At 40.0% G+C, this 25811-nt stretch overlaps 1 protein-coding gene across 7 annotated transcripts; it reads left to right on the plus strand.

The window, feature by feature from the left end:
- Positions 1 to 116: 116 nt before the first annotated feature.
- On the plus strand, positions 117 to 25811 carry MPHOSPH9 (M-phase phosphoprotein 9). Of its 7 annotated transcripts, none has more exons than XM_017814276.1 (24): positions 117 to 175; positions 2527 to 2656; positions 3574 to 3724; positions 4902 to 4991; positions 7861 to 8381; positions 8637 to 8760; positions 10896 to 10986; positions 12098 to 12204; positions 12626 to 12751; positions 13504 to 13940; positions 14785 to 14943; positions 15845 to 15932; positions 16727 to 16942; positions 17746 to 17793; positions 18138 to 18202; positions 18644 to 18745; positions 20467 to 20604; positions 20844 to 21019; positions 21762 to 21920; positions 22238 to 22358; positions 23118 to 23221; positions 24055 to 24266; positions 24651 to 24719; positions 25613 to 25811. In XM_017814276.1, exons 2-24 carry the CDS (start codon positions 2550 to 2552, stop codon positions 25712 to 25714), a joined length of 3513 nt encoding a protein of 1170 aa, XP_017669765.1. In that variant the 5' UTR covers positions 117 to 175; positions 2527 to 2549; the 3' UTR covers positions 25715 to 25811. The 7 variants fall into 7 exon arrangements, with proteins under 7 accessions (XP_017669765.1, XP_017669768.1, XP_017669763.1 ...); XM_017814274.1 differs by lacking the exon at positions 117 to 175 and adding an exon at positions 523 to 1314; XM_017814273.1 differs by lacking the exon at positions 117 to 175 and adding an exon at positions 524 to 1318.

Raw genomic sequence — 25811 nt, forward strand, 5'->3', positions numbered from 1 at the left:
CGAGGCGGCCAATCAGCGCGCGGCGCTCGGTCCGGAGCGCCCTCTACCCTTCCCACGGTTCGAAACTCGGGGCCGCCAATCGCCGGGCGGGCGGCGCAGGGCCCGCGCCTCTCCATCGCCTCACGGCCGCGGCGGGACGCGGCTGGCTGGACGCCGCGGGCTCCCAGCGATGCGGGTAAGGAACCGGGCGGGCCCGCGGGGCCAGCGCCGCCGCGTTTGGCCCCGTCCCAGCGACGCGTCCCGGAGCCGCGGAGCCGCCCCCGTCGCCCCGCCCCTTCGCCCGGAGAGTGGCGGGCGCTCCAGCCAATCAGAGGCGGCGGCGCTGTCAACACCGCGGAGCGCGGGGGCGGGGCTTGGCCCGAAGGGGGCGGGGGGGGCGGAGTCGGGGGGGGCGCTGGGGAAGGGACGGGACCGTGAGGGGAGCGGGAGGTGCCCGGGGACGGGTGTGGGGGCACCGCGGGAGGGACGCGGCGCTTGTGAGAGCAGGAAGCCCACACGGGGCCGGGGAGGGGGCACGGGCTGAAGGGAGGCGGTCCCGGGGGCGCAGACGTGGCGAGAGGGGTCCCCGCGGGGGCTGAGCCCTTGAGGCCGGGGCCGTTCCTGAGGACACCGCGGCGCTGCGGCCCCGGCTCGTTGTCCCGTCGCGGGGTCCCGCAGAAGGTTCCTGGGGACGCGGGGCCTGGCGGCGAGGGTGCTCCGAGGAGCCCTGAGGGACCTGCGAGGGATCGGAAGGGAGCGGGTCTGGCTCGGGGGGCGATGCGGAACCTCCCGGGCTCCGGGGCTGTGCCGGCCCCGGCGTTTGCGGCGAAACCGGCGCTGATATTTCAGAGTTAAAACACCTCACGGGTTGTTTTTTCCGAGCCTGCCCCTTAATGCAGCGTCGTGGCCGTATAAGGACCGTGCTGTGCTGCGGAGTCGAGGGATGGCGGCTCAGCGCTCCCGCAGCCCCGTTATAGCTCACTAAATATTGTTTTTATTGCGAACAGACTCGTAATGAGGTTATGAAACGAGCCTGTGTCACAGCTAAGTCCCACCCATTGCTGTGCTGCTGAGATAGGCCGCCCATGGTTCCATCCTGGGGGGGACTGATCCCACATCCAGCTGCTCCAGAGACACTCCCACAGCATCAGCTTTAGCTGCCAAGTCTGATAACCTCCAAGTTTTCCAGACTTCTGACCGCTAGAAAAAGAAGAAAGCTTTTTTTTTTTTTTTTTTCTCCTTCTTTATCCCAAGAAGCTCTGCCAAAGGGATATGTGTGTCTCTGGTAACTTCCTTTGAATTCTGGCGTTTTCAGCCCTACCCAGAGGAGATGGTGTGAGTGAGTACCCAAAAAACATTTCTGCTGAGCCAAACAGGCTCCAAGAAAACAGGGAAAAATGAGACAGTTGTCTCTCAGTTTCCTTCTGGTGGAAATATTTTATATTTCTGTAGCTATCTATTAGAGATACATCTCTATGCACTTAAAATGATGAAAACGTGAGTCTGTACAACCCATCAGCATGTCTTTGTAAGGCCTGTAAAGAGGAATGGTCGTGCTTTGGAGGTGTTGTGCTTCTTTAAGGCAGCAGGAATTTGTTCTTGGCATTATCACAGGATATTTCCTAATGTCTCTTTTTACTGTCCATCTGTGAAATGATCATAAGGTTTTTCTTCAGTGTTATAACAAGGGCTGAATTCACCAGGGTGTAGAACATGCTGAAATAAGCACTATATAAGAACTGATTAATTAATATATTTCAGGTGTTTTCTTGGTGAAAGTAGAAAAATCTTTTAGTCTCTCTACAGCCACCCTACTTTGAGTGTTGTAAGACTATGGCACAAGTATTGTGTGTTTATTTATTTATGATGCTTTCAGTTAACCAGCTGCTGTTTTGAACTGCTGTGGGATTCCTGTCTGACTGCTTTTTTTGTTGTTTTATTAATCTCTAAGAAATGTAGCTCAGAACAGTTTCAAAGCTTTCTGAATTAGTGTTATATAATAACAATGAAGCAAGTGATCTGTGAAAAAAGTGAGCCAGATATTAGACACAGAAATGGCAAAATTGGTCAAGTGCAGTTTATTTAACTCAGTGGGTCTTGTGTTTATTATTTTTGGTGAACGTGTTTCTCCCAGTGAAGTTGCAGATCCTTGGTCACATTTAAATATATTGATAGTAGGTGTTTTCACAGAAGCCTTGAAAATGCCCAGTGGAGCCTCAGATTTTAAAAAACAACCAACCAAACCCCAACAACACTGTTTTACCTGGAACATTTTGCACTGACACCCTTTCCAGTCCAGTCCAGAGGTGTGATGCACAGTTAGGAATATCTTTGGCTCGTAGGAGTCCCAGCAGGCACGAAGTTAACTGAGGAGCTCCTGTTGGCAGGTGTAGCCCAGGGGAAGGGAGAGGGGCTGGTTGTGGAATATTTGCACTTTCTGGGGTGGTTTAGCCGAAACAACTGCCTCTTTAATTCTGTTTCTTCAAGCAACAAAGTCAAATGGTTTTTTAAAGTAAGAAGGTGATTCTTATTTCTGTCTGTTCTCAGGGTAACGTACTTGGGACCAAGATATGGAAAACTGGGATGTGGTGAATTCTGTACAGGAAATCCCTTCGTCTTCTGCAGACTCTGATGTCAGAAACACCCACAGCTCTGTCTGTAACTTGAACTGTAACAGGTAATGTGCTGAAGGAATTCCTAACAAATATTTTTATTATTTTGGGTTTGCTTAGTTCAAATGTTTTTACAGTACTGTTGTTATTAAGGTGAAATAATATGTAAGATTGCAATATATTTCAGGGTTCTTTTTACTTTCACAGGTATAATCTTGATGAAAGATTTCTTTTTAGAGGAAAGCCTTACTGAAAGAACTGTGAAGTCTTCCTTAAATTCTTAGTTAACTTCCATTGCCTCGTGTCTCTTAGAATGGGGGAGGAAGGAGGGAACCTGTCTTGGCCAAATTGTAAGAGATCATTTTTTGGAAAGCTCATGCGTTGTGTGAAGTCATTTTTGGAGAGCAGCAGCTTAGGAAAACTGAGTTGTTTTTTCTGTTTAATGCCTGAGGTATTCCCAGGGAATAAGAAGTGCAAATATGGCCTGATGGCCTAAGTGAGAGGTGGTTCTTGACTGCCCTGTTAAGATGAGAGTTACAAGTCACTCCTGCCCATGTCGCTTCTCCAAGAGGCCTCAGTCCTGCCCTTCCTAAACCATTGCTCCACAGAAGCTCAGCTCTGTGAGCTTCTGACCTCAGGCTCTCTGAGGAATCACATGAGTTTGATGCAAAGCTGTATTTGTTGATGTTTGTACCAGTGAGCAGCGATATCTGTGCTGATGATCCTGTCTCTCTCCTTGGAAAGCTACTGCATTTCACAGTGTGTAGGATAAGGGTGAAGCACACTGTGGATTCTTTGACATTGGCTTGAAAAACCTCCTCGTGAATTTATCATTTTTATTTCAAGATGATGAGAGGCTCAGTATAAATTAAGTGTATAATTCTTTTCTGGCTGCCCAGCATATGTAGTGCATTGTTTTGGCCACTGTGTTGCACAACTGACACAATAAATAATTGAGCTATTTTTCCTCATGTTTCACTAGAAGTCCTTCATCCAATCCCAATGGAGTTTCTGGTTACTCAGGGAATACCAGGTCCTCATTAAAGCCTGGTTCTGTTGAACTGTTTGCCTCCTTTATGCAAGACATCCAGGCCATTGGAAATGCTGACACGGAAATTGTGAAGAACTGTGAGGTAACTGATGTTCAGGTTTATTTAAAAAAGTTGTATTAATGTATTTGCTCTGCATTTTGGAAGGCAAATCTAATGATGTAGTTCAGCAGCAAGATCCATATATGGATTTATATATACACATATATGTGTTTATTCTTGATGGGACAGATCCTGTTACACGTATGAACTAATCACCTGGCTGGATTTTATTGCAATTTTATCTTAGCATTTTCCACTATTTTATCTGTCTATCTTATGTTTTACAATACAGATGTGAATATTTTCCCCCCAAAGTTTTTGAACTGAAAAATTTAAACCTTTAAAACTGTAGCACTTCAAACTGATCTGAAGTGATCCTAGAAAATAGAATTTTTCTTTCTAAAAATGGTTCTGTTTTGCTTGATTTATTTATATGTTCCATTTGTAAAGAAGTGTAGGTGATTAGTTTGATTCCGATTTAAAACAACACAAAAAAAAATAATGATGGAGTTTCAATGAACTTATTCTCCCGAACACTTTTCTGAAGGTTTTTGTCCTTTTTTATTTTATATGTTATCATTATATTTAGTCATCATAAGGAACATTAGTTTTCCACACCATGGGCTTGTTCCTGCAGAATTTTTGAGCTTTCTGGCTGTGATCCATCACAGTGTCTCTTGGCAGATGCTTAATTTGGGTTCTCTTTAACACCTCCAGAAACAGAATATTGATGTCTGTGTCCTGTGCTTCAAGCACCAGGCTCCATAAACATTGGCATAAAATAGTTTTTAAACATCAGATTTTGCCATGTTTTAGGAATGCTATACATTTGATTTTTTTAATTAATTTTTTTTTTATTGCATATTTTTGCATCATGGCCTTCAGCAGGATTGCTGAAGAGTTTTTTATTGAAGTAAATGGTTCCCTGAATGGAGGGATGTTTAATTTTCAATTTTAAACTTGCCTTTAATTAATTGAACTGGATCTGCCTTTCCAAAATTCGACTGTACTTTCCTGCCAGCTGTTTCTTCTTTTAGTTCCCACTGATTGACACATTGGGGGCTGCAGGGGTGGTGGGGTGGGAAACCACGGTGCTGTTACTCAGCTTTGCATTATGTCAACACCTAAGTATAGGATTGCAAAGCTATTTGTAGCTACAGGAAGAGGTGAGAGATGCAATATGACTGTGCTTTAATTATTTTACTTTGTGATTTAATAGACAAGGTGGCTACAGCTGCTGAGACTGGTAGAAAAGCAATGTCAGCAACAAATAGTTGCCCAGCAAGAGCAGTTCCACCATCAAATCCAAGTAAGTAATGATTTGGCCATGTGGGTAGATGAGGCTGAATGTTTCTTTTCTCCCTCCAACCCCACACCCCTCCAAAACAATGCAGAGAGGCAGGTAATGGAAGTGGACAACTGGAATGCTGTTTACTGGATGCATATTTGAGACAACCTTGGCTAATTAACAGGTTAACGGGTAGGAACCATTTCAGAAGAGATTTGTTGATTATCTGTTTTCTATTGTTTTGTTTTCACAAACATTTGGTTCAGAATGCCCACATGATAACTGGATTTTGTAGGTACAAGATGGTTTTTATTAACTGTTAGACTGTTTAATTTCTGATTTTGAGCCATTGTAGCTTTCTTTTCATTAGAAAATGTTGTACTACTTGTCCAGACAGCATAGCGTAGGAAAACCATCACTGTAACAGCTGAACACTTATTTCACCCTTCAGTTGAACAGTCTCCTTTCTAATAATGAAAAATGACCTCTGTGAAGGTTCACATTTTTGCTGAACCACATTTATCCTTTAGAACAGGAGAAGTGTCTTTGTATGTATAAGAGACAGTAATACTGTAAATATACAATGCTTAATATCCTCATCATTTTGGTTGCTGTTTCTCCCTTCCCTTTCCTGGTGCCCTCCACACTAGTAATAATCAGCAGTTCCTGAGCTGAGTTAACAAGAGGTACTGTCCTTTTATCCTGTTTCTCCTGCCTCACCTCCTCCCCTGTGCCTCCCATCTTGGCATTTTCGTCCCACCAGTGTTTTGTTACCTGTGTTATTGCCTTCCTCTTACTGTAGTGGTTTGATTCACTTGTTGATCATAGTCTTTACTAATCCATTTTGTTGGCTTGGCTGGTTTTTGTCTTTTTTAATAGGAAAGGCTACCTCTGGAAGAGCTGAGGGGCGTGGTGCCAGCAGGGACTTACTAACTGCATGAATTGCCACACTAAATACAAAATTAACAGCTACCACTCAGTTGTATGAGTGCATTAGATAAAATAAATGGAGCTGTTCCAAACTTTAACTGCTGTGCCAGAGACCTGCTGAAAACACAGGCAGCTCAACACATTCTACTAAGAATAATAAAAAGACAAAAATAATAATCTATTTGGGGTAGAAAAGCAAGATGCTGCATTAGCATTGACATGCCTGAGATAAGGCTTGCTCTAGGCTGGGTTTCAAGACCAACTGTGCTTATGAAAGTACATCTTCATCCTTGTGAAAATAGGGATCAAAAGACCTTGAGTTCATTTTGGAATCAGTGGGGTCAGTCCTTGGCTTATGTGACCTATACAATAGGCAATACAATGAGCTGTCACCACCTGTGGATCATCCTAAGATCAGACTTTGTGAAAAGGATTTAAAACCAAATTTTCCTACGATCCCTAAACTTTAGAAACCTTATCTTATTTTTCCCAGGTTTTTCCATCTCTTGCAATTATTTGTGACTATGCAAAGAGAAGTTAAAATGCACTTTAGCTGGAATTGTAGCCTTTCACTTTTCCAACACAGGGTATTAATGACAAAGATTAAATGTCAGCAGGGAATCTGATCTCCCTCCTCACCCCCAGTTCTGTTTTTTCCCTTTTGTTCTCCCTTCCCTACCTTTCTGACAGAGTTCAGTCACAGAATTAAAGTGCAAACAATTGCTGCACTCATGATTGAAATCACTAATAGAACAAAAAACTTTATTAAGGAAGAAAACTTCATCCCAAGCTTTTTGTTTGTTTGTTGTTTTTGGCATAGAAGGACTGAGCTGAAATTCAATTGTTAATTCTGTTGCAAGTCAATAAAACATCTGAGGCTTGGTCCTGACTAGAGTTACAAGTAGGTTCCTCTGAAATTGTCTTATTTTTTATTTCTTACTTTAAGAGAACAAATGATTTTTGTTCAGTTTGTGCTTCCCAGTTGCTGTTCATGTGTGAGTGATGTCCTGTAGTCCTGTGAAAAGACAGGAGTTCCATGTTCTCAAAAATTATTGCAAGGTCTTTTTTTTTTTGCCTTTCCTGAGGGAATTAGTTTGAAATATGTTATTGAAAGGAACTCTATATGTTGGTCTTGTCACATGTAAGAAGAGTTGTGTGCTCCTGCAGTTCAGTAATCTCGAGATAACTCCGGGGAAGTGCTGCCCATGGGCACTAATGGGAAATCTTTCCATAGCCCTTGGCAAAGGCATCACTTGTTTCTCAGAGCTGTTTCAGTACTTCCAGTGCACAACTGTAAAACTTAAAAAGAAATTACTTATGTACTGAAATAACTCTCTGCAGACATTGTAAACTAAGTAACCTGTTAAATGGAGTGATCCAGTCATAGGTTTGTTCCATTCCATCGGACACCAGAGCAATCTAAATGTAGATCTTTGTATTATGCCATAATATCTAAATTGGGTATTTTAAAGTCAAATTTTATGCAAATAATCTTACAGAGGTACATTATTCCTATTAGCATAATAGAGGAATGGTTAATCCTTCCAGTGAGGCATCCTTGCAGTCTTTAAAAGTGTATATCCAAGTTAAAAATTGGTTTAGACCTGAATTCAGCAAAACATTTCTGTCCCACGTTTGTGGATAGTTTGTATTTCTTCAGCTGGCTGGGAGGTGACTGTAGTTCTGAAGGCAGTCGGTGAATACATTCATGCATGTTTTTTACATGAATTAATGACTCCTGAGACCTGGAATTCACTGCATGGAATGAAGGATTGTTCCCATGGACATTTTACTGTTGCGCGCAGTACGTACTGATCTCCTTCATGCATGAGGTGTCTGCACATCTTGGAGTCCTATGAAATAAGTGCTCTAATTCTGTCACTAATCACATGAAGCATCAAAATACAGATGTGATTTGTGCCAGCATCTCATGGCAATCCCGCCTTTCCCTTTTGTGCAGCTGATTCAGGCTGAGATCAGGCAGCTGGTGAAGTTTGGGAGCAGCAGTTGGGGAGCCGGCAGGAGCCGGGGTTTGCCTGCCACGCTTCCAGACACTTTTCCACCACTAGCAATTCCAATGGGGATGCGATCTGAGCTCTTCGAGGAACACGAGAGCATTGTCCATCAGCTCAGATCCAGTGAAGCAGAAAGCCAGCCCAGTGCATCCGACCTGCAGCAGGAATGTTGCGGGAGCGACACCTCCATGAACAGCGGGTATGGAACGCTCTCCACCTCCGAGCTGAACCCTGGCACGGCCAACAGCACCAGCAGGGCCACAGATTCCATGGAGAAAACTTCCCAAGGACACAGGGATGGAGCGGGGTTGCAGAGTGATGCAATTGTAGCCAGTGTTCAAAATAAAACAGAACTTTTACCAAAAAGAATAGAGGAAAATTGTTCACCGGGAAGGAACAACATTTTAGTTTTTCCTGCTGAATTTGAGCATAAAGTTGATGAAGCTCCATGTGGGAAGAAACCCAGGTAAGTGATAAACTTTCCAAGTATATTAATTTATTGTAGACAGTTCCCATTGAGTAAACAGCTGTTGGTCACTGGGAACATGCAAGAATTGAATGGAACCTCTTGATTGTAAAAACTTTGCTGCTTGGTAGATAAATATATTTGTTTAGCCTGATGTCTCTGTGTGATGCAGGTTTGCATCTGCAGTGTTTATTTGTTGTAGATGTGTTGGGGGAAATACCTTCCTTATATGTGTGTGTGTTTCTTACCATCCAGTAAATCTTTAACGTCGTGGGCACAAAAGTTGAAACAAAACCAACCAAAAAGGATAACTGCAGATGAAGTGTGTGTGAACTCTATGCAAGAAAATGAGAAAGTGAAGAAATCACCACTTGAGAATGTAAGCCTCTTTTTATTTTCTTGTGTTTTTCTGATGTTATTCTTGTCACTGGTATTTTTGCAGAGTTACAGTATGTTCTCATCCAGCATATCCTTTCATATTTAGCATTTAGCAATTCTCATTCATGTATTTAAAGTTCATGTGGGCAAAGTTTACTTCTTGGATCATTCCATACTCAGGCACACAGTGATTTTGGCTTATTTTATTCACTGCCTAATCTTTGTCTCAACCTCCCCAAGTGGCACATGTTCTTTCCTTGTGGAGATAATGGCCACATTCTCAATTGAAGCTTCAGGTCATGGCAATTTATGGTGCCCTGTAATTTTTTGAAGGATCTTTTGAAGGATCTGTCAGCTGCTGATGCCTCTTTTGGCACATAAAATTCTTTGTATTGTTAAGGCTTTAACCACTTTGCCCAGGACAAACATTCTTCCAGACTGGGATTTTAAGTTGCAGAGATTTTTTTGTTTAGTTTGGTTTGGGCTTTTTTAGTGTTCTCAGCAGTCTCAGTTTGAATCAGCTCAAAATACTTCTTATGAGAAGAGTTTGGGTTCCCCCTTGCTCATACTTTTCAGCTAATAATTGTGTATGTCCACAAATCTGATTATTTTGAGAAGGGAAGTTTAATCACATATAATATTTCTGATCCAAAAGTATGTTATGCAACATGATTGCATGAGTAATCATCATACACCCAACTAGGAAGCTTTAGAATGACTTCCAGCATATTCAATGTCACAAACCTCTCTCCTTATGCCATTTCTAAGGAAATAATTCCTGCAACTCTGTGAATGGCTTCTACAAGAGCACAGAACTAGCAAATACGAATCACTTGATTCAAGGCAGGGTCTGTTTTTTTTTTCCTGTGGTCACTTGGAGGATGATCCAGGAAGGGTGAGAGCAGCTCTTTGGGTTTGCTCTCTTCAGTCTTCTGTTGTCAGAGGAAACAAGATATTCCTCTAAGGGGATTTTTCAAACCAGGAGTCCAATGCATCTGCTGTGGTTGGTTTTCTTTTCTCTCTCTGCTACAGGAGAGGGTGCATAAGGAAATTAGTGCCAGAAACTCAGATTTTGAAAAGAGCTTTATCTTTCTGTTCCTTTGGAAGAATGCAGTTGCTACTCCTTCATTTTCCTTTCTTCCTCCTTAGGCAAAGGAAATACCTAAATAAAAACATTAAGAGGGACAAAATAGCCTTGAGGTGAGATGGTAATTCCTGCAAAAACTTGAACAGCTTTAGTTCTGATTTTTTCCTCTCTTACTTTTGTTAACTCAGTGGTTACTATCCTGTTACAGTCCTCACTTGTATGAAGTGTGTGGATTTGTACAGTTGTTGAGCTGCACTAATGGAACAAAAAGCCCTAAGCAGAGCAGAAAAGAGAATGTGAGATGACCATTTCTAAGCAGCTGCCCTTCCTCAGTTGCTCTGCTGTTATATCAGTGCCACTTCTTCCTTTGGTTAAGGAAGAGGAGAGTTGTGGCAAATCTTAAATAATATGAATTTTTTTTTTCCCTGTGTTGGTCCCACCCTTTTCAAAGTTTTGCTTTGATTAGCTGGGGAAGTTTGGAAAGTTGGGAGTGATGAGCAGAAGGATGTGGAATACCTTGTCTGTCTGAGATGACAGACAGTGGTACCTCCAAATTTGGGATAGGTGGAGTCATAACAACTGAATATATGAAATTCCAATCTTAGGATGAGGAAGGAAGTAACTCTTTATTGTTAAGTCATCTCTGTATACTTGTACCTCTTAAGGAACAAGAAAGTTGAGATGACTGTCCAAAATGTGTATTTCTGTAACAGCTAATCCCAAAAATGCTCCACAAGCACACAGGCACTTTAGAGAAAATAGAAATACATATATATATATATATGTGTGTGTGTGTGTGTGATATATCTGTATAAATATGTATAAAAATATAAATATTTTAAAGTTATGAGGCATATCTTAGCTTCCCTTTCAACTGTGATTGCTTTCAATATAAATTGTGTAGGTTTGGATCATGCTCTATTTAATCTCTTTGCTTAAAAAGAGTAGTAACATTTATGTGCAATTTAAAAAAAATTATACCCTTGATGTTTTTTTTTTCCTTGCCTTGTGATTTTCCTTATAAATTTATTTTCCCATTGTAATTTTAGACAAACCTTACTGATGCTGCTTTGCCACCTTACACTTTTTACCTCAACCAACCGAAGGAAAGTCCCAATTCCTTGGTGTCTGAAGCTTCAGGTAGAGTTAATTTCTTGTACTTAAATTTCCTTTTCTTTGGAATTCTCATTTTTCAGTGCTCTTGCTGGAATGCATCTCCAGTAACTCCAGGGAGGTGAGGAGGATTTAAGCACTGACAGGCTTTGATTTAGCATAATTCTGCTTTTCTTGCACCGCTTTTCAAACTGATGCAGCTCCTTTGTATCACTGCTGGCAGATGTAGGACATGCAGCAGTTGTTTTTTTTTTTTTCCAAATTTCCCAAGATTCAAAGCTGAGCTTTGTGTTTAAAACTGTTTCGTAACATAATTACTATTAAAATCATGGCAAGGTATCAAATGATGCTTCAAATGTGAGCATCACTGACCTGGTAATGTGGTGATTCTTAGATTGCTTTTTTGTGTTCATGGTTTGGCTTTGTTGTTCTGGGGGCTGGATATGAGGGGTGGTTGGTGGTGGTTTTTCATGGTTTGGGGGTTGTGGGTTTTTTTTTTTTTTTGATGAAAGCCAAAAAACTAATTCCCATATTTTGATCATAACAGGGTGGATTCCTGTCAGTAACAAACAGGGGCACAGAGATGCAGCCCTGCAAACTGTGTATAATTATTGCTGCTTCACAAGCCACTGAGAGAGGGACACACATAAAAAACTGAAGTGGGGTTGAGTCTGTGTCTGTTCCTCTTGTGCCACCCCTTAGTCCTGGCAGTCTGTCCTTTTGCATGTTACAGAGAGCTGTTCAACACCAAACTGAGGAGTCTGCAGTATCCAGTGGCTGCCTGGGATTATCCCTTGGGTGATAACAGTTTTAAGTGCTACACTGGAATCATTAGAAATATGAAAGTCTGTGATAATTGAGGATTTTTCCCCTCAACACCCATCAGTGACTGTGGTGCTGTGTGATGTGATGCTGGTTATGTTGCCTGTGCCTTGCACTGAGATTTTTGTCACTCCTGGTAACAAATGCTCTAATAAGATCCTTAAGCAGTAGATGCAAATAACTAACACAGCATTCTTGTTCAAGACAAAATAACATTTCACTAATGGATTTTGGGATTCCTGTTCTATAGCCTCGAGCTTGAAATTTGTCTTTTTTCTTTTTTTTTTTTTTTTCTTTTGATGTTTCTTCTTGTCAGGACTTTCATACTGGAAGTTAGATGAAAAGGAGATGTATCACACTCTACCAGAGAATTTCAGAAGTGAGTTTGCTGATGTTTTCTCCACAAAAGTATCACCAGATCAGGTAAACTTTGTATGTGGTTAAAAGTTGTCATGTAATTCCTTGTCATCTTTGTTTTTTTTTTTCCTATGATGGAAAGAACCAGCCCTCCAGAATTTAACTTCTCTGTGAGAACTCTGTTGTTAACTCAGTCTTTCCTACTCTGCTCCTTCATTATTCCTGTACCCCAACTAACCTCACTTGGAATTTATTGACCTTCTTTTGTTACTCAAAAGAAACTCTGTAGGACATGAAAAGTGACTCACTAGTGTATTAAAGGTGCCTCCTTAAAGACCCTTTTTTAGCCTGGGTGCATTGAATAAAGCTGCCTTCTGTCCTGAACTGCCTTATTAGCTAAACCCACCCCAAAACTTTTTTATTTATTTATTTTGGGGATGGAGGATTGTGTTCAGAAAAAGTAATGTAGCAATTTTGCCTGTTGAAGTTGTCTTCTGCTGAGGAAAGGAAGTTGTCATCCCTGAAGGATATTTATCATAAAAGACAAAGGGAAAACAAGCAGATGCCAGACCAGAGTGTTTTGCCTTCTTCCCAGTCAAGTCACCCACCAGAGGTAACATGAATTTCTTTACTTCCCATCTCAGTTGAGGATATGTTGAATACAGGCTGGTTTCACATGAACTGGCCCCTGCTGCCACCTCCAGTGTTTTGCTGGAACAGCAGTTTGAGCAGCCGAGGGATGAACCAGCCCGGGAAAGGATCCAGCTGAAAAGAACCTCTGAGAACACCCGGAGTGAAGAGGCACCTTTGCAGCACAACCTTGAGGATGGTGCAGGGACGGCTCTGCCTGTGCTGAGGCTGCAGCTCATGGAATGCACTGGAACTGCAGTGGCACAAGCGGGATTTTCTTAGTGCTTCCCATGAAACAGGACAGGCACAGGTTGTGGAAATGATTCTTTATCATCTCTCTTTTTTTATACAGCTCTCAGTCCTGTACATAATCCAGTAATGATGTGACTGTATTGTGTAGATAATTCATGAATTGCTTTTGTAACCTACAAAGGTGTTGTTTCAACATATAAACAGATATCGTAGACCTTCTGTTTGTGTAAGTGAAATTTCAAAGGTTTTCTAGACAGCTACAGATGTTGGATATGTTCTTTATTAATGGAAACTTAGAAATTTGGGAATGTGTATTGTCATTGAGTGTTAGAGGCACCTTCTTATTGTCACTACTAAATGACTGCATTAATATTCAGTGTAATGCCTGCAGTGTTATATGCTTTACTGGTGTCTTCAGATCAACTCCATTTCAAAGAGGAAAAGTTAAATCACAGTTTTTTAGCATTGTAACTTATTTCCTAGATCTTGACGTTGGACCCAACCCTGCACATGAAACCAGGTCAGCAGAACCAGGGACGCTGTTTTTTCAATATTCCTGAAGAGATTACTCCCTTTTCTCCAGACTCTATGGCAGAGCCAGGATTTTCAAGTCATTGTGACACAGACTCTTTCTCACAGACAAGTCACTCTTCTCAGTTAGATGATTCTCCCAAACACCCTGCCAGCAGCAGAGCCGTGCACTTGGACTTCTGGAGAAATCACCCGTTCCAAAGTGAAAACAGGAGCAGCTCCCCTTTTCCAAAGGCATACAGGGATGCTGACCATGCTAGTTCAGTCAGCACTGAGGAGGAAGAAACACTGACTTTAACTCCATCCTCTGTTACTCAGTGTGCTGACAACACTTTGCCAGATTATAGTCTTTCAGTAGCACCTGTTGAAGACCCTGTGGTAATGTCACAGTAAGTAATTTTTCCTTTTTTAAAAGGCAGAGTTGTTACTTTCATGGAAGAAGTGAAACAATAGTAGTGAACCAAAGAAAATATGTGAATTCAGTTTGCTTAGAACAGAGCTGGACATTCCTGCTTTTTTTCTCCTTTTTTCTTCTTTTTCCCCCCCTTAAAATATAGCTGGAGTATAAATAGAACAGTCATTTTCCACTTCTTACAATTGTCGTTCTTTAACCGTCCTATTAATTTTCTTTAGACCACAATATTTAGTCTTCTTTACACCATACAATTTATTCCAAGGCACAATATTTGTGTTTTGTCTTCCTTGGGCGTCAAAGCCTTAACTGGAAGGCAAAACAATTTCCTAGGTTTTATTTGGTTATTTCTCTTTATACATAAAAATAAAAATACATCCTTCCTTTACAGGCTGCATGAGGGGGTTTATTTAGGCAGAGAATTTCAAAGTTTGGGAGGGGGGGTCTGTTTTCTTCTTTAGAGTCAAATGGTGGGAGAAGCACAGAACTACTGGACTTAGGAAAAATAAATATTCACTGTTGAAGCTCTCATGCTTTGCACGTGGACAGGCAGACAGGGCATATATTCCATGTGTCAGGCCCTGTAAGCTTTGTATTGTGTTTGTATGTATTATTTGTATATAATAATCATAATTTCTAGTTGTATTAATGCAAAGAATTCTCTGCCTTAGATGACAAAACTTTCTTTGCTTTAATTCGAATGGAAAAAAGTTTTGTGAGAGAGATTTGTACTCAGAGTTCACTCTGAATGAAATATCCAAATGATTACATACAGATAGCTGGATTTTTTTTTTTTTTTTAATTCTTAATTTTAAAAACAGGATTAGGCAGAACCTGAGGGAGAAACACGCTCGACACATCGCTGATCTCCGAGCTTACTATGACTCGGAGATCCAGAGCTTAAAGCAGCAGCTGGAGGCAAGTCAGAGAACTGCTTCTGCTGAGGACCTGAAGAAAATCAATCAAAGTCTTGCTGACAGGTGCTGTTTGTCCTTCCTTGTTGTCTTCCTCTTTTGGTGGTGTTCTTTACACTTTCAAAACTGGGCATCCTTGTGTTAGAATGTCTTGAAAAGTTTACATCACTCTTCAGTTCTGAAGATTTCATGGATCTGTGATACTAATACTTCCCTATTAAATGTAACTTTTGCATTATTTAATGCAGCTGTTCAAGCTGTGGCTGCCCCATCCTTGGCAGTGTCCAAGGCCAGGTTAGATGGGGCTTAGAGGAAACTGGGATAGTGGAAGGTGTCCCTGCCCATGGCAGGGGGGTGGAACTGGATGATCTTTAAGGTCCCTTCCAACCCAAACCATTCCATGATTCTATGAAAATCAGTTCATTTGGCCTGATTGTTGCTGGAGCCAGTAGAAGCTTTCCTCAGGAATGGCTGTCAGGCAGAGGTATCCTAAGCAATTTGAATAGGAATGATCTATGTTGTCCTTCTTAACCCTTCATGTGAAAACTCCAGATGATACAGGACCAATGTTGAATTCACTGGGGGATTTGTGCTGCCCTCTGTGTGCCCCACCTGTGTATTCCATTAGACAGAGCTTGAAAGGTTGCTATATATAGAATATTGATGAGATTTTTGTATCATTATTGCCAGTCAAAATACATATTGCAAATTTAGACAGCTAAAATACTTCACAGAGTTTATGTCCTTCAGAATAATCGAGAAAGTGTGTGGGTAGCTGGGACTCTTTTGTACTTCCAGCACTAATGTCTACTTTCAAAGCTGACTTCTGGGCAGTCTTACTGAGTCAAAGTAGGAGGAGGTCACAGGCTGGGCACCAAAATTCATGGGGAGGCTTGAGGAAGGAAAGAAGGCTATAAAATGTAGATTTGTTATTTGAAGATTTGTGTAATCTGTACGTTATCAATAGGTGTGAGCAGTTGGATGCAGCTCTGAATGAAGCCAGTGCTCGCATAAAAGCCCTGGAAAATAAGAATAATCTGCTGGAAAAGCAAGTGGTAAGTGTATGTTCTTAAATCAAGTTGCTTTTTAAGTGAAAGAGTGAGAGGAAAGCTTGTTCACTGTTAAGCTGATCCGTGTTTCTGTGCTTTTGTCTTTTTATTTTCAACCTTTGTCTTACTATGTGACGTCAGCCAGCGTGTTACACCAGTGATTTTCCCAGCTGAGTTTCTTGGGACTCCCTACCTGAATCCTCAGCACTTTTACTCATGAACCTTTTTCCCGGTTAGAAAGGATCAAACAGAGCTCAAGAGGGAAATATTGTGATGTGTTTATCATGTTTCTCTCTAAATTTCCTAATTTATTGATTTTGTTTTAACTACTTTCTTATTCAAGCTGTGATAAAAGCAAATCTCACCTGTGCTGGGGCAACAATACTCTTTTCCCTAAGTATATTTACACTGGTTTTGGCTAGGCCAGACCTCTTTGGGTATGCATAAATAAATGCTGCATTTATTAGTCAAATCACAGGACACTTTGTCTTGTAAGTTGGACACCTGCAGAGACCAATTCCACCTTTCTTAGACATTTTTCTATGCTGGGAAGCAAATCAATCATCTGAGATTAAAGGCTTCATCTCTAGATATTATAAGTCCTGTAAAATAAATACATCTTTGGTGTTTTCAGTCTTCACTTTCATTCTTGAAGCATCACAGAAATGAGCAAAAAATCCTGTTTAATTCATGTCCAGGTGTACCCTTGTTTTCTGTTTAGATGATTTCAGGTTGCACTTTGCACTGAAATAAATAATCTGCCAGGGAAGTGTTTATAAAGGACGTTTTCTCCCCTCCAGGCAGAGTGGAGGGAGCGTTTCCAGGCCCTCAGCAGCACTTCCAAGGTTCTGCAGGAGCGGATCGAGGAGATGCGGACGACCCACAAGGAGAAGGACAACACCATCAGCCGCCTGCAGTCCAGGCTCAAGGAGCTGGAGGAAGCTTTTGAGAAGGCCTACAGGTTATCTGATAATAAAAACACGAGGCTAAAGGAAGAAAACAAAATGTTTCAGAATGTAAGTGAGAAAATGGACAACAGGAAGTCTGTCCTGGGTGTGGAAACTGCTTCGAGTTTCCAACTGGAAAGTCTTAATGCACAACTAACACAGCAGAAATGACTCAGCTGACTCCTTGTAGGCTGGGTGACACTAATAGATATTTAAAAACAATTATTTAAGGCAGCTTATGTGTACTTGATAACTCCTCCCATAGTCAGTCTCAGGTATTTATTACTCTTAGTTAATTTTATTTTTGAAGACAGTATGTGAAATTATTTTAGAAAGTTATTTTTTTCCTCTCTTAAGTTTGTTGGAGATGGACTAAATTTCTCATACCTCATCACAGCTTGATAAAACTGTTCATTGTGTGTGATTTTAGGCTGAATCAAAGGAATTGTTCCTCCAATTCTTCAGGAATAGCTTTATGGAATGTTTAAATGGATTGGCCAAATGGGTATTAGCTGGAAAAGCTACTTCATGCTCTAACTTCTTTTTTACAATTGAGATTTCAAAATACAAAGTCAGTTTTAAGGTCAATGAGGAATTTTAGTGGTTCATTCATTCAGTTTCTTTAGAGAGAGAGAATTTGAAAATTAGAAATACATTCTGTAAGTAGCTCTGTCTCCTCTTGTCCCATCTATAACTTCTTGTTCCAATTAGAAGATGATAAGAAGAATTTACAAAAATGTCCTTTAATAGTGTTTGTTATCCCCTGTAGTGTTTCTGCATGTGGTAGACAAGCAGTTGGGATGATTTTACAGCAGTCTGTTAATTGTGGATGGTCTCAGTGTGAGTTTTTGTGTTCTTTTGTTCTGTTTTAGCTTTTAGGAGAATACGAGTCCCTTGGAAAAGAACATGAAAGAGTAAAGGTAGGTGCACTCCAGTTAATTAAAAAACCAAATGTGATAATGTGCCATAGAATTTGCTGAATTAACTGATGCATTTTGAAAAAAGCTCAGATGGAAAGATCCATGTTTATTTTTACTGAGAGCTTCTTACTCCATCTGCAGAGCCCTGGAGGGAAAAGGGGGAATTTGGAATATATTATTTTCCAATCACAGACAGCAAAAATACTGCAAAATCAAAGCCAAGGAAATTTAATGGACCCTTTGAAGGTGTATTTAATGGAGTGTTCTTGAGACTGATGTGGAGTTACTTGTTTTTCTTTTAGTGCACTTCTGGGCTTTTCACTTTTTTCTTTGTGTTCTTGTAGGATACATTAAATACAACTGAAAACAAATTGCTTGATGCAAACACACAGATTTCTGATTTAAAAAGGTAACTGTGAAACTTATTACTTTTTTACCAATATGAAATACAGACTATGGCCTAAACAGCAACTCCTAGATAATGAAGGCTGTAGATCTTGCCAGTTTAATTACATTTTATGAAGCATTCCCGTTGTTTGATGTTACTTGTACACACTAAAAATCTTGTTATTTTAGGATACGTGTTTTTTTCTACTTCTTCTGCTTCCACAGCAACATCTCCTGGTCCTGTCTTTCTAGCCAGGTTACCTGATTTATTTAACTTGGAATTCCAATCCATATTTATATCTGTACTTAGATAGATACGGAGATACATAGAAATGCAGCAGTTTCTCTTGTTCTCCTGCTTCATCCAGGATATCTGAATAAAAATGAATAAACTAAGAAATATGGTGTATCTTTTGTGTCATTGAAATCATCTCCTAATGCATCTTTACTGCTTCCCCTTTAGGACAATTTTAAAACTTGAAGCTCAGCTCAAGCAGGTGGAACATGAAAATATGTTGAAACTTCGCCACATCACCGAGAACCGTTTGAGAACCTCTTGTGCCAAGTGAGTGAATGTTCCAACAACAGGAAAACAGGTCCTGTGTTTGGAATATTTTTTAACATGTGTTGGCTAAAAGTGGATCAAGATGAGGTCAGTCCACAGGCTAAACTGGATTAAACACATGTAACAAAATCCAGAGACTTCACATTCCAAGAAATTGTGAAACCCAAATCAGTACTTTGGATAATGGACCAGAGTGTCTTTGGTCTTCCCAAATGAGTGTTAGATGGGTCTCAATTGCTCAGCTGAGTTGGGATTTCCACACTCACCGAAGAATTTGGGAATAAAATCTAATACTCCAACAAGACATCGGAGGTTTTCCATATGTGTCATTGATTTGAAAGGCTGATCACAACTTTTTATGGTTCTAAATATAGTTTGTAGTTGAATTTATTTAATTCTCTTAACATATCCTGAGAGTAGGGTGGGAGTTCAGTGACAATGCACACTCCAGTTTGAATTGGGAATTTATGTTAAGAGAATTAAAATTGATCTGTGTTCTTTTGTTTGTTTGTTTCTTTGTTGGTTTTTTTTTGTTTGAGGGTTTTTTTTATGTTTTAAAGACCTGAAAAACTTTGTCCCCCTTCTTTTTTCATTACTTAGTTATGGTTTCTTCAGTGTCTCTCCCAGTTCAGCACTGATGCTGTGAAGCTCAAAATGATAATTGATGTGATTTGTGGATATCCACTTGTATGTGTTTTGGTAGATCTGATTTTTGTTGATTACAAAGATGCAAGTAATTTATGTATTAATATATTAGAGGGACAGATTTCTGTTTAGAGCTCTTTTAATATTTCTGAACCAGATCCCTCAACAATGAACAGAAAAAAGGAAGACCTGGGCAGGGCAGACCATGTTCATCAGGGAGGGGGATGTAAGAGCCAATATGGATTTAGAAGTTAATCTGTCCCTGACTGATCTCAGAGGCTCAAGGAAAGCCTCATTCCAATTGAATGCCCAGCAGGATAGATTTACACAATAGTACTTATGGTTCATAGCTTGGGTAAACAAGACCCTTTTTTTCTAATTATCTACTTTGCTGTGTGTAAAAATCACATTGTTCTTTTGACTTTTCAAGATAAGAATATAGAAACAGATGCTTATTAGTCTATCACTCACATCATCAATGGTGGCTTTTTCCTGGTTTTTGTTTTTTGTGTTTTCTTTTTCTAATATTTGGTGTCCAAAGGAAAGCTGGGATCAGATGCTCTGAACTACTGCAATAATCTCCACCAAATGTTTTCATGTAATTAGTTGGGAACTACTGTTACCCAAACCTTGGTCTGAGTAAGCAGCATTAAATTACAGGAAGATTGTTGTGGAGCTTAGAATTCTGAGCATATTGTGTAATTTAGACTGAAACCTCAACATAGGACTTTTTTTAAAAAAATATTGCACTTTTGCTTTACAAACATGTTTTAAAAAGCAGTTATTTTTTCCCACGGTATTTACAAGTTTATTGTACATTTCTTTCTGTTTACTGGAATAAATAGCAGCTTTTTCTTTAAAATAAAAAACAAACAACAACAACAAAAAAACCAAACCAAACCAAAAAACAACAAAAAAAAAACCAAACAAAAAAACCCCACAAAAAACCACAAAAAAACCCCAAAACCAACCAACCAAACAAAAAAACCAAACAAACAACAAAAAAAAACCAACAAAAAAACCCCAAAGAAAAACTCCAAAGCCTTTTGTAATTTTGAAGCTTTTTGTTCCCACAGCAAGTTGGGAACTCCTGATGTCAGCAGGAGAAAGTGGCTGATACCAGGAGCTGAATATTCCATCTTCACTGGCCAGCCTTTGGAAGGCCAGGAAAGCCCCAAAGATAACAGATTAGAAGAAAACTATATTCCTTCCAGGTGAGTTGGTTTCCTTCAGTATTCACTATGAGGGAAAGTGGAACACTTCTAAAATTAATAAAGTAGAACACTTGTAAAAACTTGTATTGACTAGATTTCAATTTCTAGATTTTGTACTTGTTAAATAGAGTTAAAAAAAAAATTCTCAATGTTGTAGGTGCTGTACAATTACTTAAAAACAAAACACTCCATTAAAAATTTGATCATTTTTTTCCCTCCACTGCTTCACATCCTTTAAGGTATCACTCTCCTCCTGAAAAAGATTCTTCACAGGAAGACTCTTCAACAAACACAATAGAAAAGAAAGAAAATGAGATGTCAGAAGCACCAATTATAAAAGCCTTTAAAGAACTCGAAGAAGGAAAAGTATTTAAAGACTGGGGGACACAGACAGACAAAGAAGACGCACCAGCCAGTAACTCTTATTTTTATATTCCTGGGCATGTTTTACTTTGTCTGCGTATCTTTTAGTTTTGGTATTCTCAGCATTCAAGTCCATCAGGCTTCAGCGAAGGGATAAAAACAGTGTTAGCATGCAAACTGCTGGAGTTTTTCTAAGAAAATTCAAAATTAGATAGTTAAGTGACTTGTTTAGAATAGAGGGAAGGCAAAGGTTGCTGTTGGGTCTCAAGCTGGAGACTCATCAGTGTCCTCTTTTCTAAGAATATCTCAGTATTTATAAACAGTTAATGGAGCCCTAAGAAAGCTCTGGCTGTACATCCACTTGAGTTTTGTTCTCATGGTGTTGTATTGGAATGTTATTAAGGAAGCTGGTGTGTGTGAGACTGCACTGAGCTGTTGTAACAGCAGGGATTTAGGAGCCTTGTTGTGAGAAACATCAAGTCTTTCTTAAATGCTTGTACTCTTGGCTCAGGCAGGTACTCCAGCTTTCTTTCTCAAAAGATGCTTTTGTCTGATTTCCACAGTTTCTCTATTAAAAAAAGGAAAGAAAGGCCCCCACTCTGCAAAGATCCTTTTCCATGAGTTAAGCTGTCTATTCTGTGAGTAGAAGAGAGACTGGAACAAAACAGCACAAATATGTTGATGTGAGGGAGACTTAAGTGCAGCCTTTGTCATTTGTTATTCAGGAGAATATTCGTGAGTTCTCATATTGAAAAAGATTGATTAATATAACAACTTTTTTTTCTTTTAACTAGAAACATCAAATCGACGTCAAACTGTTGGGTTTGTTGAAGCTTCTTTAGTTGCCACCCCAGAGAAAGGGAAGGACCAACACAGACCCAAAAGGTTCAGCTCCCCTTCAGGCCAGAGATCATCGTCCCTTCCTCCTTCCAACAGGAAACCCAACACTCCAAGTCAGTGCTTTTCTCAAGTTTGCTTTGTGTTACTCAAAAAGTAGGAGCAAACAATGACAGGCTGCTCTAGGAGAGAGCAAAATAGAGGCAGGATTCCTGCATTACTCTGACAGTCTGAAAAGGAGAATGTCTGTAATCACAGCAAATGTGAGAGCTCTGAGTTTATTTTCATTTCTCCGTGTTGTGATGCACTTTTCATCAAATTTAAATAAACGTGTAGACAGCTTTGAAAAGCATTCTTTTAAGCTGTAAGCACATGAGTGGGAGGTACTGCACTGGGAGGTTTAAGGTAGATAAACATAATTTGTCTTTTGCAGCAAGAAGAGAGATAATGTTGGCACCAGTGTCTGTGACGTACAGCCCAAAACGATCTCCAAAAGAAAACCTCTCCCCTGGATTCAGCCATTTGCTTGGCAGGAATGAAAACACAGTGACAAGGTACGAGTGTGGTGATTACAGTTGTGTTCTGATCATTACTAGAGCAGGAGGATGTTTATTATAGAGGCTCAATGCTGCTGGTTCTTGTCTAGAAAGTGAGTCATGTGAAGTTTTCTGAATATAAAGCTGAGTTTTACTTTTTAAAATCTGGCAAGGAAAATGTAGAAGGGATGTTGGGTTTGTTAGTGACACAACATTGATCAGTCACAAGTAGTTAAAGAAGAATTGTTCTGTAGAGTAAGTGCAGATCAGATGTGAATAAAAGTTGAAAGTAGGACCTTCCTACTTGTCCTGGTAGCTACAAGCATTTTAAAATACACATAAACTTACCTTTCTGCTAACTTCCTAAATACTATGGTTTCTATCAAAATTTTTGCTTAGCAAAGCTTACAGAGTTTGAGAACACACTTAGTTGTGAGATTAAAGTGTAGGGCATGTGTGTGAGAAATAAGAAATGTCCAGCACCACTCTGAGAGTTCCTGAGGATGATGAAACAGGAGCTCAGGGTGTTCAGGAGCAACAGCTTGGTGAGGCTCTGAGAGAAAGTCACACAAATGAGAGGTTTTGGTGTGTGCAAATAGGAGGACATTGGGGCATGGTGCTATGAACAGGAATCAGAAGACTTGCAGTGGCTGTGGGATATAAATAGTTTTATAAAAAAAATTGTTCGTTTAACCAAAAGGTGAAAAAGTAGAAAATTCTGTATTGCCTGATCCCTGATTTCTAACAAGTCATTGCTGTGTGCTTCCTGCTCTGTAGGTTTGATATACTTCTAGATGACCTGGAAACTGGTGCTACATCTACTTTACAGCACAATAACCCAAGGAAAAGGCTCCAGTTTCTCTCACTAGATGATGCAGAAGGTAATCTGTCAAAGTGGGGGGAAAATCTGCTATATTTTTGTACCACAGTTCCTTCCACAGTGGTAACAACTGCTTAACTGGAAAGCTGACCCTTGATTTGACAAAGTCCAACTTATAAAAGTCCTCTTTTAAAAGTCTTGTCTTATCCCTGGAGCCAGAGATATACCATTCATACAGTATTTTATTTTTATGTATATATGTGTGCACAAACACGGCAGAACAAGAAAAATAATTAAATTGAGGAAGAAGGGCAATACATTTCCCTGTGCTTAACTCAGTTATCCAATGCATATCTTAGGGGGGGTCTATATTAAGATGTACCTGAGTCATACTAATAAAATTCTATTGCTAAACATTGCATTACAGATAGCAAAGAGTAACTCTAATAAAACCAGCTCTTTCAGATTTTTAAATGATTGATTGAAGCAAATCTTTTCTCACTTTTCTAATCCTTGTCACAATGTTCTGCTTTTGTTTTTACTGATGCATTTATTTAGCCTGGTGTTTGCCTGACAGCTGCTCTGCTTGGTGATATTTAGAAATGTACCAGTAAAAGTAATTCCTAATTAGCACAATAGAGGAATCTGTTTGTTAGCCAAAAAAATATGTTGTGCTACAAAGATCACTTGAAAGATGACCCCTACAAATGTTTTGCATTCTTGTGGGAAGTTGTTTAAGGCAAGGGACTGAGGCTTTGCTTCACTGTCCTTGGTTCACATACCGCCACGATCGTGCTGCTTGTGCGGTTATTACTTTGTTTTTCTGTCCTATGCAATCATTTCCCAGACAATTACAAATATAAAAATGTAAAAATCCCCCTGCTTTGTTGCTAGGAAGGCAGCATTCAGGTGTCAGGCACAGCTCTTGTGCTGAATCCATCAACAGCGGGCTGAAGAAGGCGGCAGCTTGGGACGAGAGGAGCACAGCTCAAAAATATGAGCCGGTGGCATCGCCTGGGGAGGAGGACTTCAAATACACAGCAAGGATCACGACTCTGGCTGAAACAGAGAGGCTTTTTGATGAGCTGACTCAAGAAAAGCAACAGGCAAAGATTATTTTTGTTTTCAAGTTGTGACAAAACATAATTGTTGTACGAGAGGGGAGGGATGGAGCCGGATGTCCACGCAGCGCGTGGCTGAAATTCGTGCACAATTTTAGTGTCACGCTGGGAACGTGCCATTATCCTTCCCTGCTCTACTTCCAGACCTTCTCTGTCCCTAATTTCATTAAAGAACAGTCACTGGAATGCCAACACAGTGTGAGTGGGGATTGGCATATTATTATGGTCACAGAAGTGAGCGTTAAAGGACAAAACTGTAGCTGTATCAGTAATCCATACACATCACCTCTCTTCTTGTAAGAGGAGTTGGGAAGGCTCATATTGGCTCTTGAAACTCTCATTTACAGCTGAAGTGTTTTCTGTTATTAGATTGAGGCTGCACTGAGTCGAATACCTTGTTCTGGTGGAAGAATGACCTTGCAAGCAAGACTGAATCAGGTGAAAAAGCTTCTACGTCTGACTGTCCTGTTAAATTGCTCTTCCACAACTTGAGAATATGTAGAGGAAAGTTCTGCTGTGTAGTGTGATTTCTGTGGCAATTTTTAGATTGGTTTTGGGTCTTATGTTATTGTTTTATATTGTTCATATCTTCTATTTTTTGTACATGGGATGGATTTTGCCAACTTGCTGCAAGAATAGTCTGTTCTTGTGATAACACTGAGAGGTAGATAAAGGCAATAAATTAACAGCATGCAGTTCCTATGGAATAGATCCCTGAAACTGTGGAGAGGATGTTGTGCTGTAGGAGAAATTGCAAAGTTTAGTTTTTGGTTGGTTGTTTTTTGTCTCCTTGAAAGTATAAAGAGGAAAGTAAGAAGGTAAAAATAAGTAGTGTAGGTGGAATACAGGAAAGTGCCTTCTTTGGGAAGCTCTGCAGACTCTTTTAATAGAAACAAGTGTCTCAAAGTTGTGTTTTAAAGGTTCCTGTGAAGCCTTCAGCTTCAGCACTTCCTAAATTCTAATCCTTGTTAGCAATTAATCAGTTTGAAATTAAAAAATCAATACTGCCACTCACTGTAGTGATCAGCTCTTTGCTAAATGGGTCTCCCTAATTATCAGCCTGTCCCAGTTCTTGTCAAGTTTATCTCCTGGAGTTTCATAAATCATGTGGCCAAAAAAACAACAACCTACAAATACACACATAAAAATTCTATGGAAAGTTTGGAGGTCTGGCTCTAGTTTTTGGGTGGTAACAGAATACTGATAATGCCTCAAAAAGGATACCAGGAATACAGGAATAACAGGAGTTTCTTAATTTTAGAAGGATCGTTGAATTTTTTCTATTATTAATGTTTTTTTTCCTCTTCCTTTTCTTTAACTCTTCCTTTTAGGAAGCCCTGGAAGATCGTTTGGAAAGAATTAATAGGGATTTGGGGTTGATAAGAATGACTCTGAAAAGATTCCATGTTTTACGGACCTCTGCCAATCTCTGACAGTTCTCTCCTGACTGCAAATATACCCTTTTCCTTTTGGTTTTTTTTTTTGCACTAATATATAATTATGCACTCAGTAAATGCAAATTGTTTTGTA

The sequence above is a fragment of the Lepidothrix coronata genome, unplaced genomic scaffold, assembly GCF_001604755.1.
Source record: "Lepidothrix coronata isolate B3197 unplaced genomic scaffold, Lepidothrix_coronata-1.0 Scaffold44, whole genome shotgun sequence".
In the NCBI taxonomy this organism is placed as follows: domain Eukaryota; kingdom Metazoa; phylum Chordata; class Aves; order Passeriformes; family Pipridae; genus Lepidothrix; species Lepidothrix coronata.

Excerpts from the sequence above, each read along its gene's own strand:
- MPHOSPH9 (XM_017814276.1), top strand. The coding sequence starts at position 2,550 with ATGGAAAACTGGGATGTGGTGAATTCTGTACAGGAAATCCCTTCGTCT. Across the intron at positions 3,725-4,901 it reads AAATTGTGAAGAACTGTGAG|ACAAGGTGGCTACAGCTGCT; the intron begins GTAACTGATGTT and ends GTGATTTAATAG. Across the intron at positions 24,720-25,612 it reads TGCAAGCAAGACTGAATCAG|GAAGCCCTGGAAGATCGTTT; the intron begins GTGAAAAAGCTT and ends TCTTCCTTTTAG.